We start from the raw sequence: 16,097 nt of genomic DNA, 5'->3' as shown, positions 1-16,097 counted from the left end.
AATCCTGATCTGTGTATGGAGCTCCATTTCTTACTAAGGTCAGCATTTTTGTTGCAAATACTAATAGCAGATCAAATTAATAGCAATTTTTTTGTTTCTGTTAAAGGACAACTATGAAAAATATCATCAGCACACTGCAGAAAATCAGATGAATACCAATAAGGCAGAAATTGTTCATCATTACAAAGCTGGCCTGGATTTTGGTTAGCAGTTCCAAGTATTTTATATAACAGATTACAATTTGTCATGAAGTCAGCAGACACAGAGCTATGATCAGCTCATTGTGGCAGAAAGCAAAAAGAACTGAGACTTGTCCTTGTTTCCACAGATTTTTCTCCATAAAGTAGTCAGGGAAAACCTAAAACACTTTTAATAGAAGCAATTATTCTTCTGTAAGCTTCATACTTTTGTCTCACCCTCTGTGTTCTGCCTGTTACTCATCTTTAATGATACTTGTGAAGACGCAGGATTTCTGTTCTCTGAAAATTCATTTTATTTTCCTGTTAATCTTTTCCTAATTTACAGTCAAAAATCTTCTGTAAGTGGAACTGCCTGCGATACATGTTGTAGGGACAAGTGTGCTGCAACCATCAGGATTTGACTCCAGGTGGGGAGGAACAAGCAGAGGGAGAGGATATAAAATTTCAGAAAACAAAGATCTTGTTTCCATGGAGACATCCCTAGGACTAAGTTATCTTGAGACATCAGAGGCTCTTCATAAATTTGGACAGATGAAAGCCAAACACAGACAATGTTAACCACAGTCATTTCCATACAAAAAATACTTAAGTGGCACTAGTGATCTTGATTTTTATGTAAATGGCTAAGAAATGTTCAGCTCTCTTACACCCTATATTGCCAAAGACTATTTTCTATGAAAGGAAATTAAAAGGCAGCCTGAATTATGCTATATAAAAGCATCCATATGTACAAACTGGCAACTTAGGAAGCCACGTGCCTTACACAGCACTCCATTAGCAACAGCGGGGCAGAGCCTGGCTCCTCACCAGGGTGGGGTTGGACACTGACCATGGGTGCAGAAGCCAGAGCCCAGGTCCCACCCCAGGGCTGCCTTCAGCGCTGCAAGGAACTGAAGCCATTTGGCACATTGCAGCCTCCAGCCCTTTCCCAAAAACGTACTGCCTTTCACGAGGCACAGAACTGACTGGGACCAACTTCTAACCCACACGGATGCAAAGGCAGAAACGCTTCAGCTCACACTGCAACTGCTTCAAAATACAACATGGCTACTTCATCTCAAGTAAGGCACGGTCACTTCCAGGAATTCAGAAAAACCAAGTGTGTATGACTCAACATACCCTAAAAAACACTCTAGCAAGTGTTTTCTGTTTGGCTTAATTCTTTGAGATACAAAACCAGTCATATATATTCCAAAAGCCTAAAAGCCCTTGTAAATGTTAACTCAAACTTCTGAGGATTCAGAACAGATCTGTGACAGATCCTAAATAAAGCATGGTGGCATCATCCTTCAAAGCAGGATGGCTGATTTCAAAATGGAACTACCACTGAGCTCAAGGAAGCTGAGAAGCACCTGTACAGTTTCACTACAGAAAGACAGTAGAACTGCAAAACCAATAAAAAGGGTTTACAGGCTGAGCAAAGAGTAATAATGTTGATTTGTTTCTCAAGGAAGCCTACATTTTCTGTTTGGTCATAAATGAAAACCAGATCTTATGCCATATAGCTTGCTTATTTCTTTTACACAGATTTATTGGAAGAGTGTCTATGGATTAAGACAGCTTGATTACACCCACAGATAAAACCAACTGCAAACAAGGTCTTTTACTGTCACACCATCAGGCTGAAATTTTAAATGCTGAGAATCTACTTCAAGCTGGGGCTTTTTTGTTTGTTTTGGTTGAAAACTTCAGCTGAAGCAGCCCAACGATTTCCTTAAAACTCTTTCTTGGAAAAAAGTTATTCCACCCGTAATAAACATCTCAGGATTTTTTCTCTGAAAAGCTCTGCAATATCCTGATTTTCAGCAGGACCTGGACTTTAGCTAAGGCATGCCCTTGCCAGCTACCACAAAACCAGCAAACAGAACTCCTTGAAAAGCAATATGGGGATTTTCATGTGCACATCCTCAGAAGAGGCCTATAAGATTTTAGTAGCTAGGTACTTTTAAAAATTCCACCAAATATATTTCTGTTTGGGGGTGATCAGGCCTTTCCTGCAAATGAACCTCTGCCCTCAGATTCAGGCACCAGACCCAAAAGCAGTGAAGCTGTCAGGGGACATTTCTAAGACTGAAGCAACCCAAAAGAAGAAAGTGACCATTTCAAAGCTGCAAAATGGGAAGCACTAGTCCAGCAGGCAGAAGTGAAAACAGTCCTCCTGAGAAAGGCAGCCAAGATACAGAAAGAATGGAGGCGAGCAGGAGGGAGACCAGTGCTACTGGAAGTCAGGAGCAGGGAATTAAGGCTGAGTGCCAGCAGGAGGCTAAGACAAAGAACTGATTGGATAAAGGCCGAGAAAGGTGAAACAGAGAATATAAAGGACAATATACAAGAACAAACCAGGACTAGGCAGGCTGAGATGTGACAAGGAACTGAGTTAGGAGAACCAAATGGCAATAATAAAGCCCAGAGAGGAAAAAGAACTAGAAACAAGAAAGGAGAGGAGGAGGTGAAGTAAGAGCAGAGAAGAGGAAGCCAGAGCAAGAGCTAGGAAACTGGAAAAAGGAAAAGTCAGAAAGAACAGGAGGAACTGGGTCTTACAAAGAGACTGGAGTAAGACATTTGTAAAGAGGGGTCTGAGACCAACTAGATGAAAGACTTGTGGCTGGTATGAGAAGCCAAAGAGAAGAACACATCAGACATACAGACAAAAAGGAAGAAACAGATAGGAAAATGTATTTTAAAAAGCACCAATTAAGTCTTTTGTTCTCACTAAACAATACTCTTCCTGAAGGGAAACCAGAGACTCACCAGTTTTACCAACTCCTCCACTGTTTTTTAAATATGTTTGTGAAAGTCACAGTCCAAGTATCCCATCTCCATGCAGCTCTTGCAATTTATTACTGCTGTATTACTCAAAGGAGGGAAATTAGCTTGGAATTGTGCACTCCGACAGATGGCCACATGACAACATGATGTCTCATAACAAAATTAAAAGAAGTAAGCATAGCCTTGGAACTTGAACACAAAAAGCCACTCTAAAAAAATCTCACAGGTTGCAAAGTCAAGACAAAAGTGAAAAAAAGCCAAATTTAATCTAACCCAGGTCTACACATTATACAGCAAACATGTTACATTTAAAATGGACTAAATAGTATGAGCGTATACTGAGTTTTGTACATGATGCTGCCTCTTCCATGCATGACACAGAGTATCTGAATTTTGATATCTGAATTTAGAACCCAGAAAATGCTACATACTGTATCTAGTAAAACGTGAATTTAAATTTAGCCCTCAAATTATTGGGAACATTCACTATCATTTTTGTTTTTTCATGGTACTGAAAAGGGCAAGTCACAAACCAGAAACAAATACATACTAAACACAACATGAATGTGAATCTGATTGGTGATTGGGTGTCTCAAACACACTGTACAAAAGTAAGTTTATTAATGTTCATGAAACTCTCAGGCATGACAGAGATGAACATCATAGGAAATCTCCCAGTTCTACTTTCAGAACCGAGAAGGAATCGTCTGCAGTATGACACAGATCCAGCAAGGACAACATATGTTCATGAATGAGTACCCCTCCATCCTACAGGCTGAGGTAGGGCCTTATGAAAAGACATGTCAGCCTTTAATTAGGTGATTACTATAAGATAGATTCATGAAAGACCAAAAGTACACTTACATGGACACCCTTATTTCTGGTATTTTTTGAGTATGTGATTTTTGCAACCCGAATAATCTTTCTTTTATGTGAAGTCAAAAATTCTCTCTGCTAGTAGTACTGTGGTATTACAATATTCCACTGCAATATTAATTTTAAAATAACATTCCTATTAGAATAAAATGCACACCTCCAGTAGGGCGGGACTTCACAGTGAGAGGTGCAATGCAGTCATACAGAAATGAGCATTCCTACTTCAAATATTCTAACATTTGGAAAACAGCATAAAATGGGTGGTGAACAAATGGGTTGCTGTGGAATTGGAATAACAAACAGGAAGCTTGCAATTATGTTCCAGTCTAGAGTTGTAATCTTGAATCCTTTCCTGCTTGTTATCAGACAAAGTTTTGTATGACAGAAGAGAGTTACAGGGGACTGGAAAAGTGGGGTATTATTTACTCTGAGGTTGAATTTTTTTTACCCAAGAACAAAGTTTATCTCCGTGAAAAGCTGTCATTACTGCACAAAGCCCACCAAACTCACAAGCCCAGGCTCATAGCTGGAAATACTATCACCCAAACAATTAGCTTGTATAAGGATGAAAATCGGACCTACTCAAGAGACTGGCTGAAGTGCTTCTTAGGAGGGAGAAGGATGGTTGTGCTGCAAATGGTACTGATGATTCTACAAACACAAACACTTGAAATCTTTACTAGGACCACCCACAGGAGGCATAACCCTGAAAGAAGAAACCCCTCGCTGCTTACTTACAGCCTTTTAACAAAAGGTTTCTATTTTTGGCAAGAAATGAGTGATCAGTTCTCACACTGCAGCCAAATTTCAGTCACTGTAGCTGCACTCCCCCAAACCAGGCTTCTTCTGCTCTTTCAGGCAGATTCGTTTTCATTACAAGCTCCATCTTGTCCCAATGTGTTACTGTACACTGTTTATTGCATGCTGGATCCCACCATTTTTATTACTTTATCTTCACAGTAGGAGATAAACGGAGAGGGAGTCATTTGTAAAGTACCTCAGAATTATTTAGTGCAGTATGATTTGAGTAATTATGGAATACAGTTGTAGTTTGTTCCTACCTGCATCGATGGCACATGGGTAATGGTATCGGAAGGAGCAGCCTTTGTTGTAGCAGCCTAAGGTGGCTCCCGGTTCCTGGCAATGGGAACATTTCTGAAAGGGAAACCAAACAACAGTAATGAAGATTGCAGCCATTTTGCTGAATACCTGTATTTTCCTAGGAATTTTATCAACCGCATTCCAGCACAATATTTTTGATAAATCATGTTAAATTCTATCTTTCTACGCCCTACAAATAAAGACCTTTCAAACAAGTAACAACATAAGCTCTTTCAAACTATGAACTCTACAGTTGCGCTAAGCAGGCAAGAGATACAAATGTTCAGCCATTCAGAAAGAATTTGAAATACTTCTCAAATCTGTTTTATTGGCCTGTGTTTCTGTATCTGACAATGACATCACTATTAAAATAGGAGGAAAAAGAGTAGTTTTGAACCTACAGCAGCTTTAAAAGAATTATCATGACAAATAATGATTTAGAAGACACCACCATAAAAGTAATTTGGTTACATCATTCTCATTATCACTAGCAGTTGAAGACGATCATGGCCAAATTCAATGTTTTTTCACAGGTGATCAAAAAGGGTTTATCTGGAGCAGCAGAAGATGCCATCATGGGAAAACACCTCATCATCACAGAAAGTGCACATGTCCAAAAAAATGCACTTGCAGTGCAACAAGGATGCTCATACAGTTATTGTCAAAGTAGCTTAGACTCATCTGATGACCACTTTCAATTTCCATTAGTTAAATCCTATTAGCTCAACTAGTCAATGATGTATTCAACCATAATATCAGACAATTGTGAAAGCAGATTCTCTCATCTGTTTGCTTCATCCTGAATGATTTCAGAAATGACCTAAGGAAGTAATTCTAGAGCACATCTCATTCAGACAGCCTTTTTATTTCTTGAATATATACACTAAGTAATTTTTGTTAACTAATCTGATTCTGATGAAAGGTGATTTCTGACAGGTTGACATTTTTCCCTTGAAAAAAGATGTAGCCATACCTGGTAGAGTTCACCAAATGCTAGGAGACTGCTACTACTAAAAATTCAAAAGTGAATTAACTACTGGCAGAAAACAAGAGAGGAACTACCATAATTTTTGAGTCACACATTAAAAAGACAGGAATTTTGTTTATTTTGCTAAATACAACCAACACCATAGTAAGGCCCTGTATAATTGGTACAATTCACCTTGAATTCAGGCTGTGAGAAGTTGCCTTTGATCCCCGCCTGCATGCAGGGATGATGACATGATCTAAAATCACTGCTGCTGCTGGCAAAGCCGGTGTCAAACTCTGCTGCTCTATGGGCGCTACCAGCGAGCTGCACCTGCACCGCACACAACAGCTGCGCTCAAGCCAGCAGCGCACCGGCACCGCACACGAGCACGGCTTCCCACCCTACGGGGACCCTCGTCTGCCAGCACGGCCACATCCCCGGCCCACACGTCTTCAATCCCTGATCCGCACACCCTGCACTGGAGATCTGCAGAACAGACGTGGCCAAAGGTAACAGCCACGGCAAAGTTCCTCACTCGGCACACTAAACAGGGGGTTGATTACAGTGTTTCCAAACCCTCTGAGAGTATCTGACAGTTATTGTTCTTCCTACTGTTCCGTGCTATGCAGATGACTATAGTTCGTATTTAAATGCCTGAATGAAGATGAAAGCAATACTAGCTCCAGCCATAAACCAGGGGGCCCTCTTCAAATCAAAGCAGATGCAACTAACAGAAAAGCTTGTGAGCCGTCAGTTCTCGTGACATCTACAACTGCGGTTTTGAGTAACACCTTCTCTTTACGGGTATGCCAAAGCATCCCGAGCCTGATCTTCAGTGCTTCCTACTAAACTGTGTCGATATTCTAAGCATGACAAACTACTGCAGTATTTATGATGCAAGGGAAGTGTCCCTGAGACCTAGAAAGAGACACACAAGCAGCTTATTATTGCCTGTCAGAACCACAATGCAAGTTTCCAAAGATTAAAAAAAGAGGCTAAACCAATATTGAAATGCGCACCGAAATATACGGACGACTAGCCAAACTGCAACGTAATTCACTCTCCCATGGGAGTGAAACCAAACTTCATCCACAGAAAATGTCTTTTCCTGGCTCTGAAGTCAACTCTAGAAAGATATTATGTACTGGCAACAGTCCCAGATTCACCAATGCCAAGTACTCACAGAGTGCAGCTTGAGGAGCTCCGAAACAGAGCTCTGTACCTGTGTGCTTTATTCTCGCTTTTAGACGAGGCTGACTGGGATTAATTATTCTAACAGGAGAGAACCCAAATTGACTATTCTTTTTGAATCCAGATATGAATTTCGAGTCTTGTTCCTCAGAGGCATTCTGCCCTCCCCACTTTATCTCATCTTTTACATACCATCATACTGTTGCAACAGGAGGTCATTCTCCCCTGGAACACTGTGTCCTGTGCAGAGCAGTCAGTAAGAGCATAAGAACTACGGCAGCAGAGACTGAACTACAGCTATAGAAAATATTTCTTAACACTAAAAAGGCATGTTTTAAAAGAGTATGGTGTGCGATACAACAGAAAACAAGGCCCCTAGCAAAATTTTTTATACTATTCCAAAAGGTAATTTATTTTTTGAACTTACTCTTTGGTGCATCTAGCATGGTTCATGTTGCTATTCTGAAAATCACATTCTGAAACATGACAGGTATTTTGACAAATTTTCAGCTGAGAATGGGAAAGGAATGCTTTAAAATGGTTTGTGATTTTAGGAGTGATTAGATAGTAAAAGTGGGTAGTTAAGATGCCAGTGCATGTGCATCGAGCCTTCACTGCCCCTTTTTAAAAGTCTGGCAGACAAACAGAGATTTTACCAAGGTTACCTGTGCTACACCCACAACAGCAATTCCCCGGTGGATGACTGTGCCACTGATGGCTCAAGGCAGAGATCATCTGCTGCTGCTGGCTCCCCTGCTGCTGAACAAGTCTCCATTCTGGCAGATGCTTCTGCTTTTCACAAGCCGCTGACAGTCTAATGGCCCCATTTCTTCTACCTCTCGGGACCCCCAACCATCTGCTTCTTTCAGGGGAAGCTGAGGGAACCACATACACAATAACTACTCTTTTTTTCGAGTTCTTCCTTCTTGGCACACCTGAGTCACTGAACAAAGCAGACGCCCTACAAAGCTGTGTGGTTCTAAAACAACTTCCGAGTCTATCACCTTATCTTTGAAAGAGACTATCATCATGTAGTGCCACATGGTTTCCAAACACACCCAGGTGTTCCCATGAAGACCAAAAGAAAAGTGCATAAAAATTTCTGGATGGTCTCACTCTTCTTTTCTAAGACATTGCTGCTGTGCCTTAAAAGGTAAAAAGATGCCTCGTTCCTGCTGGTACTTTCTGTACCTTTGGTTAGAACTCTCATCTCACGTATTTATGCTTCAAAACAAAACATCCGTACACTACAACTAGGAAACATTCTAACACCAAAATAAAATCACAGAACTTCCTACAAAGAAATGTGTAAATTCAGCATAATGACGACTAATTGTTCTCTTGGTCCACCAGCAAATTTTCACCCCATCCTGCAGCCATTCGCCAGCAGATGGTAGCAGCCTGCTTGTCACTTGTAAAGGAATTATAGCATTCTTAGCCAGGGAAACAGCACTCCAGCTCTCCTGGGAAGAGAAATTCCTTTTGCTCAGTAAGCAGCCTGCTTAACCTCCCCTGCTTGAAAGAGCTGAAGGCTGGTACTTGGAGTGTGCTCCCAGTGGGAGGTGCCAATGGATAGTAATCATTGCCAGGCATCTAATCAACTCTTGGTTTAAAAGTAAAAAAAAAGAAAAAAAGAAAAAAAAAGGGAAAAAAGAGACCACACAGCAAAGACTGATTCATAGGCCCTATCTCCACAATTCATCTCTGACCACAAGGCACATATATCTCACTTAGAACAGGCTGGAGAGACTGAAAAGTGCCATTTAGAAGAGACACTCCATCCCAGGAACTAAGTTATCAATAGTATTAAAGCCAGATACATTGTCTCTACCTCTCCCGGCTATTAGCAGCCCATTTCTTCCTTAGGACAGCTCACCATTCTGTGTCTACCAAAATGAAGTAACAGCCACCCTGGAAGTGTGAACAGCTGAGGGACAGCTACCACAGCGGCAGTAGAAAGGCTCCCATTCATTTAAAATGCTACAGCACCTACCAACTGTATTTCTTTTGCTTTATGCTTGGCTTTTTTCCCCCTTGCAATCTGTGTTCTTTCACTCTTCCAAGACCACACTGCTATATGTAGTAAGAGTATGCTTTTGAGTACCTTTTATTGCTGCCTTCAGATTTATACCCAACTCCATGTAAGCTCTGTAACATAAAGATGTCCTGAGCTACCTATTGAACAAGCACCAAGCTCTTAGCCTTGTGAAAACCAGTGCCCCAAGCTGCTCAGGTAAAGCACTCAACTGCTCACTCTGGCTCTGCACTGACAGAGGTAGTACCTTTGTCCCTAGACAAAATACTTCTTAGTACTGGAATCCTACAGTGGACATGGTTTTGCTGGTGGGAGGATGGAAGCTGCTGACTAGCCCTTCCAAAATATTCTGGGCAAGAGCAGGAACAGTTGTTTAGCAGCAGAAATTAATTGCTTGTGACACTAATGTAAGGTGTTTTCAGACGACTCCTCAGCCATCTTCCTTGCTGAACAATTCCAAACCAGTTTACAGCAGGACATTCACAACAGGATCATATTTTTCTGCTGTCGGTAAAAATACAAAGCATCCTTTCTTGACCAGTGGTTATATACCCTATACTCAGACCTCTTGGCTTCCTCTCTTCCAATGATCAGTTTTTCCTTTGGTTTGTTTTCTTTCTTCTTCCTTTGCTTTGCTTTCTAGGCATCTCCTTGTTTTGCCCCTTCTCCCATACCAGTGTCAAGAATGCATAAAAGGAGTAAAACGAAAAGCAACAACTGAAGGTTACTAACAAAGCAAAGCAAGCAAAAATGAAATATATGTGGCATTAATTATACAGGTACAAGTCTTTGCTTTACATGTTATAAGTATTTTCCACACTCTCTCCTTCTCCTGTTTAAATTATAAGCTTTTAGGAAAATAATTGCTTCTGTATAATTGCACTGCACAAATGCAGATGTAAGATAATGAGGACTTCAGAGTCAGCTGCAATATTAGAAGGAGGGCCTTCTGACTATTTCTGATTAAACAGTTGGCAGGCTCGGCAGAGGCTTGGATTTAATATCCAGGCGAAAGGGCAACAGAAACAGCAGGCAGCCACATTCTCTTTCCTGGAAAGTGGGATGCAGAGAGCCAACTTATTCCAAAAAAACTACAAGAAAAAATAAAAATAAATAAGAGTGTGTGCGTGTACATATATATACTGCTTACTACAGAAGAAAGAAATACATGATTTTGGAAGACTTCTGCAAAAAGGGACCAAGATGAAAAAAGCAAGGTGGGAAGACATTTTTAGGAAACAGGAGAGGAAAAGAGTACTTCTGATGTGCAGATAATGGTTAATGAAAAAAATTGTTTGTGACTGGGGCTAGAGATAACAACCACTACTGAAGGACACAGAACTATTAGTTTATATTTCCTGACAAACAGTTTTAAGTTATCAAAAACACCAGGCACAGAATATCACTAAAATGAACCCCACAATTAAAAAGATAAAAATCTTTAAACCTGGATCACAAAAAGGCATCTCTTGCCAATGATGATATCTTCTTGTAGCAAGTAATCAAATAAATAATACAGGATAATTGTCCAGAAGTAAAACTGGACAGTTGTCTTGAAGTCAAGAAACTAAGGACAAATTTAGATTCCGAGATTTCAGCAAACAGACAAATCAATGATCTGGAAGACGCTATACTAATAAAGCTGCATTAGGAAACATAATGAAAAGTTAAAACTGCAGTGCTGCACAGGCTGCTGAAGCACAAAGGGAAGCTGCAGCTCAAAATGGATGGTATAGAAAAAAAAACCCACAAGAAATCCAAGAGCTGGAAAATGTCTTAAAAATGGAAAATCCTATTCAATACATGCAAAACTGATTATGCTAGAACAGAAGCACTTGAAAGTAAGAGCAGAGCATTTTATTACCCTCAACTAGAAGGAAAAATAGAACGCATCAAGAACAGAAATAAACATTTAGCTTTAACAAAGAATGGTTTGCCAGCAATAATTTTAAGGTCCTATGCAGATACTTAAGCTATTCAACTGCACTTACAGAGACTCTCAAGAAGGGGGGTGAACAAAAAGATGTGAAAACTTGTGAAGTTTGTAAAATTATCCAGGGTATCAAACTGATAGTAAAAAGCTGCAAAACCATCTCACAGCCATGGATAACTGTATGATAAAATGGGGATGAAAATTACTATTGTTAAGTGCAATGTGATGTATGTGGTAAAAATATTTTCACCTATGCATATACATGACAGATTCTAAATTAGCTTTTACTACTCATAGGAAGGTATTAGTAGTCATCCTAGACAGAAATATCATGCATCCCCGCAAGCACAAAAAAGGACAGCCAAAATGTAAGCAGTTATTTAGGAAAGAAATCCATAATGAAACTCAAATGTTCATGATGTCTGTCTGTTACTCTTGTAGCAGCCTGACAGAGTAATATTGTGTGTGGTTCTGATGACTCCCTTAAGAAAGGAGTACAACTGATCAGAAACAAAAATGGACAGACCACAGAGATAACCAGGAATGTAAAGAACTTGTATATAAAAGAAGTCTTAAGTATTTTGGAAAAGAGAGAACTGAAGGGGGATTGAAACCTACAAAATCCAATATGATGCACACAAGGGAATGATTCTTAGCCATTTCCAAGAAGGAAGAGCAGGTTCAAATGTAACATAAATCTGGTTTTTACACTCAAGTAACTAAAAGTCATTGCTAAAGAATGCTGCACTAGCAAAAAGATAAGCAAGTTCAAGAACCGATTAGACAAGTTCATCAAGGATAGGTATGCCTCTGCCTGGTAAACACAGGGATAAGAGAGCTACAACTCTAAAGCTGTGGTTGCTGAAAGGCGGGAGAAAATATGCAACTATCATTCTGCACATGCCTAGTTTACTACAAATCTCTGAATAAGTAAGTGCAGTGAAGTGGTAAATACATGGCCATTGCTGGAGACAGGACACCACAACAAAAGGTACTTTTGCACCTGTCTGGAAAGGCAGTTCTTGTGAAGACCAAGAGATGTGATTGTGAAATTCCACAATGAACAACACCACCCTCCATGACTATCAAAAAGAATGCAGGCACCAAATAAATACTGTTTGGTTACCAGTTTTTAAGACTCTTTAGTTTTATCTCCCTAACAGGAAGGTTGAGCTAAACTGTACACGATATAGAAGACTGAAATTCAACCTAAGTGATAAATTCATGTTCACTACTCCTTACAAGCCCGTTTCCTTCACTTGGTGGAGCGATCAAAGGTGTAACTGTGCATGAACGCATGAGACTGCTGAAGAGCCAAGTAAGGCTTGAAGGGGGATGAACCCTTCCCGCTTCTTCCACACAATGGAAGGAGAAAAAACCCACATAAAAAAGACCCAGTGTAACCGAACCAGAACAGAGGTTAGGTCCTTCAAGAGTCAACCAGTGGCTAACTAAAACACATTGAGCAAAATTAACAAAACCAGTAATTTTAAATGGTGCTGCAAAAGCATGTTTAATTTCAGGTAAACAGGCTAAGTACATACCTACGTAGCCAACTTATATTTTAAAAGGAATATTAAAATAATATATAGACCACCAAGTCAAGAAATTTGTAAATCTTGTTTCCTTTGATTCTAAGAGCCACCCTGAATGAAACATTTCAGAAAACCACGTGTAAGTATAGGGATTTGAATTTGCCGAAGTATGCAAGTCTAGCAGAAAAAATAATACAGTTTATGTTATCTTGACTATTCATTTGGGGAATTAAACATGCAACAATAGTGCAATTTAGTTACAAAAAGGTTTGAAAGATAGAAAAGCAGACTTAAAAGAGGAAAAAGAAATTCAAATTTTCAAGCAGTGATTATATGATAAGGACACACAGAGTTGTGGGAACAGCACAGTCAGCAAGACACCATTTACTCCAGTTGAATTTTCTACCAGTACCAGATTTATTTCCCAGCCATCTTGGATACTGATTACAGGAAATATCCACAAATATCGTGAATTTCTATTTACTGCAAGACCTACCATGTAAAGTATAAAACAACAGCATGCAGTTACCTTAAAAGAAAGCAACATCTCCATCATTATCGAAGAGATTTTGGATAAATTAATTACCAGAAAAGCAACAGCTTTGAGTATCAATGTCTGGAGTAATATAAAAAGGGAAAAAACCTGACAAAAACAAGAAAATGCAATAAACTCAAGGTTTTCAAGAGGCAAACTGCATAACAGAGCCAGCTTTTTTCTAATGAAAGAAAAAAAAGAGATGATGCTGAGTATTTACTAAAAGACTCAAAACAAAACAAACCAAACAAATTGGTTCATTAAAGACACAATCACTATGTTATTAGGAGCAGTGGATACAACAGAAACAAAATCTTTAAAAAGGCTTAAAAATAAAGAAATACTTTTGATAAAAGCAAACTGTAAATGCAAAATATTTTGACAAGATATTAGATATCTGTGCAACCTGACAGGAAAAAGGGTGCAGCACAAACCCATGCCGTCAATGACTCAAAGACTTGTAACACTGGACAGAAATACACCATTTGTCATTACTTGTAATAATCCGTGCAAGCCTTCATCATAAACAGAGCCCCACTGTGCAAGACACTTCGGTAACAGAGAACAAAGCGTTGGTGGATGCAAAGGGATGAAATAGGAACGGTGAGACTGAGCCAGCAGCGCTGGGCAGAGTCCATCTCAGCAGCAGGCTCAGCATATCCAATTATTCAGCACAAATCCCAGACAAGAAGGGCTTTGAAGAAATGCATGAAGAAAAACAAAGGTAAATGTGCAGGGTTTTGAAAGTGAAGCACTTAATTTAGGAAATTATAAAATTAGCCAGGGTGTACTGATTGGAAGTAAATCTTAAGTTCTTGAAACTGAAAGAAGAAAAAGCAGCAGGATAAAGGCAGATTATGACAAGTACCTTATGTTTGAGGCATAAGAAAATAGGAGGTGGGCAGATGAATGTGACAGAAGTAGGAATGCGAAAATGACCATTTAGAACAACAAATGTTTGTGACAGCATTCCATCGAAATAGCACTTAGTACTAAGAATACCAATTCTTGAATTGAGGTCTGAAAAACGACTGCTGCACAGTCAAAATACATTTCACTGCAAGGATAGGAGAAAAAAGTACAATGTTTATCTTACTGGAATATAAATAACTTGTCTCTGGAAAAAAGGTAGCAAAGAAAACTACCAGTCAATACCATTAAAGAAAGAAGAAGACAGCTCCCCCAGAAAGCCACAGAAGCAGTGCTTGGCAGCAGAGCTCCAAAAAGGAGTAATGAAGGGCACACCAGTATTCCTGAGGTCACTGGTAGCTGTTGCTACCACTGAGGAAAAGCAGCAGAAGGTGAATCCAAGAGAAGAAGTAAAGATGGAACGCTTTGCAGAAAGAGAAATGCCTGCAAGTCAGTAGATCTCTCTTTAGTGATAAGCTGTCAAGTAACTTACCAGTATTAAAACAAAAAAAATTACAATCTTATGAACCACAGCAATAAGTCATCAATAAGTTGAGGGCGAGTAGACAATTAGCACATATTGATGAAATATCCTCAGATATATCCTCAGAAATATCCTCAGATAGCCAGAAGCGGCTCTATGCAAAGTAATATTCACTGGCCAAAAATTTGAATGGGTTTAGAGAGGAATATCTTATTTCATTATTCAATAACCAACAGGAAAAAAAAATACAAACCATAATAATGTATGTGCTGCTTAAACTGCCCATTGCAATAACAGGTACTGCTTATGAGTTCTAAACTGAATTTATACAAGAACATGGAATGTCTGTAGGCTTGTCACAGACACGACACAGGAAAATATGGTATGAGCTAGCAGCAGTTGAGAAGAGGCAGAACATATAAATAGCAGCAGTCCAAGCCTGGATGGCATTCCAGCTGGATATTACACAGCAGCTGAGGAACTGTGAGTGGTTTCTTTAAAGGACAGACATAATGTGGTTCTCCTGAAAGAAGAACTTCCTCCGTCTAAGGATCAGATGGGGTTCTCCTGAGATCTGAAGGGAAAGGACTAAAGAAGATCTTCTGGGCTCAGAACACTGCTGAATCATGGTAAAGGCAATAATATTATTCATTTGCAAGCCACACCTTCAGTTTTACAAATCTAGATCAATCTATGCTATGAAAAAAGGGCTGGGATGAGCCATAGATTACTAGAAATAAATCACTGGACAAGATCAAAGAGAAATGTCAATCTTTTTTTCACCTGAGGTAGAAATCAAAGGATACAGGCATTTTTGGTTTGTTTTTCTTTTATTTTACATAAACACACCCTCTTCTTACTTATTCCTTCATCTTCTGAAGGCTCTAGCCCAAAAGCAGAAGAGTAAGTCAGCATTAAAGTCTTCTTTGTTAAGACAGCTTCAGAATAGACAATTCTTCTTTTGGCATTACCCTTATAGCTATTTGTCCAGGAAACTGAATTTATTGTTAGCTATTTGTAACTCCTGTTCCCCAGGAAGTGCCTCTGAAAGTTTCTGCTTCAAGTGGTACCATGTGGCATCACTAAAGAATCCTTATACCTCCCAAGGATAAACTGTAACACTTCAAAGGAAGAATAATTAAATTTAAGTACAGGACTTAAGGCTGCATAAAAACCACTGTAAAAGAGTTTTATGTACCTATAATGTGAGTATTGGATTTTTCTAAACAATTTCCTAAAGTTAACATTAAACCAAAAAATAATGTTGGTTTTCTGGAAAGCATCAGTTATGAACTGTGTCAACTCTGAAATTTTAGTGATTAAATTTAACTTGGAGAGTTACTCCCCAAGAAAAATCTTAACAATTATATACAAAAATGAATTTACACATGGGACGAGTGCATTGCTATTAGTATTTTCAGCATTTTAACCTCTTACAAGAAAAGAGAAAGCTAACAGCAAATGAACACATTACAAAACATTTTTATTATCTTTTTGGACCCGACTCTAAATGATACATGAACAAACTTAAATTTATCTTCCTGCCATTACATCTATGC

At 39.2% G+C, this 16,097-nt stretch overlaps 1 protein-coding gene across 8 annotated transcripts in view; it reads right to left on the bottom strand.

Moving 5' to 3' along the window:
* Positions 1 to 16,097, bottom strand: part of TCF20 (transcription factor 20) — a 130,946-nt gene that overhangs the window by 10,717 nt on the left and 104,132 nt on the right. For all 8 annotated transcript variants that reach the window (XR_005258816.1, XM_038152966.1, XM_038152965.1 and 5 more), the window contains one exon: positions 4,907 to 5,000. Coding sequence is in view for 7 of the 8 variants with exons in the window: in XM_038152966.1 (XP_038008894.1) it covers positions 4,907 to 5,000 (94 nt within the window). In the remaining variant the exon portion in view is untranslated. The remainder of the gene's footprint in view (positions 1 to 4,906; positions 5,001 to 16,097) is intronic.

The sequence above is a fragment of the Motacilla alba genome, chromosome 1A (assembly GCF_015832195.1).
Source record: "Motacilla alba alba isolate MOTALB_02 chromosome 1A, Motacilla_alba_V1.0_pri, whole genome shotgun sequence".
NCBI lineage: Eukaryota > Metazoa > Chordata > Aves > Passeriformes > Motacillidae > Motacilla > Motacilla alba.
Note: the sequence above shows the minus strand (reverse complement) of the source record. Positions and strands in the feature narration are given on the sequence as shown.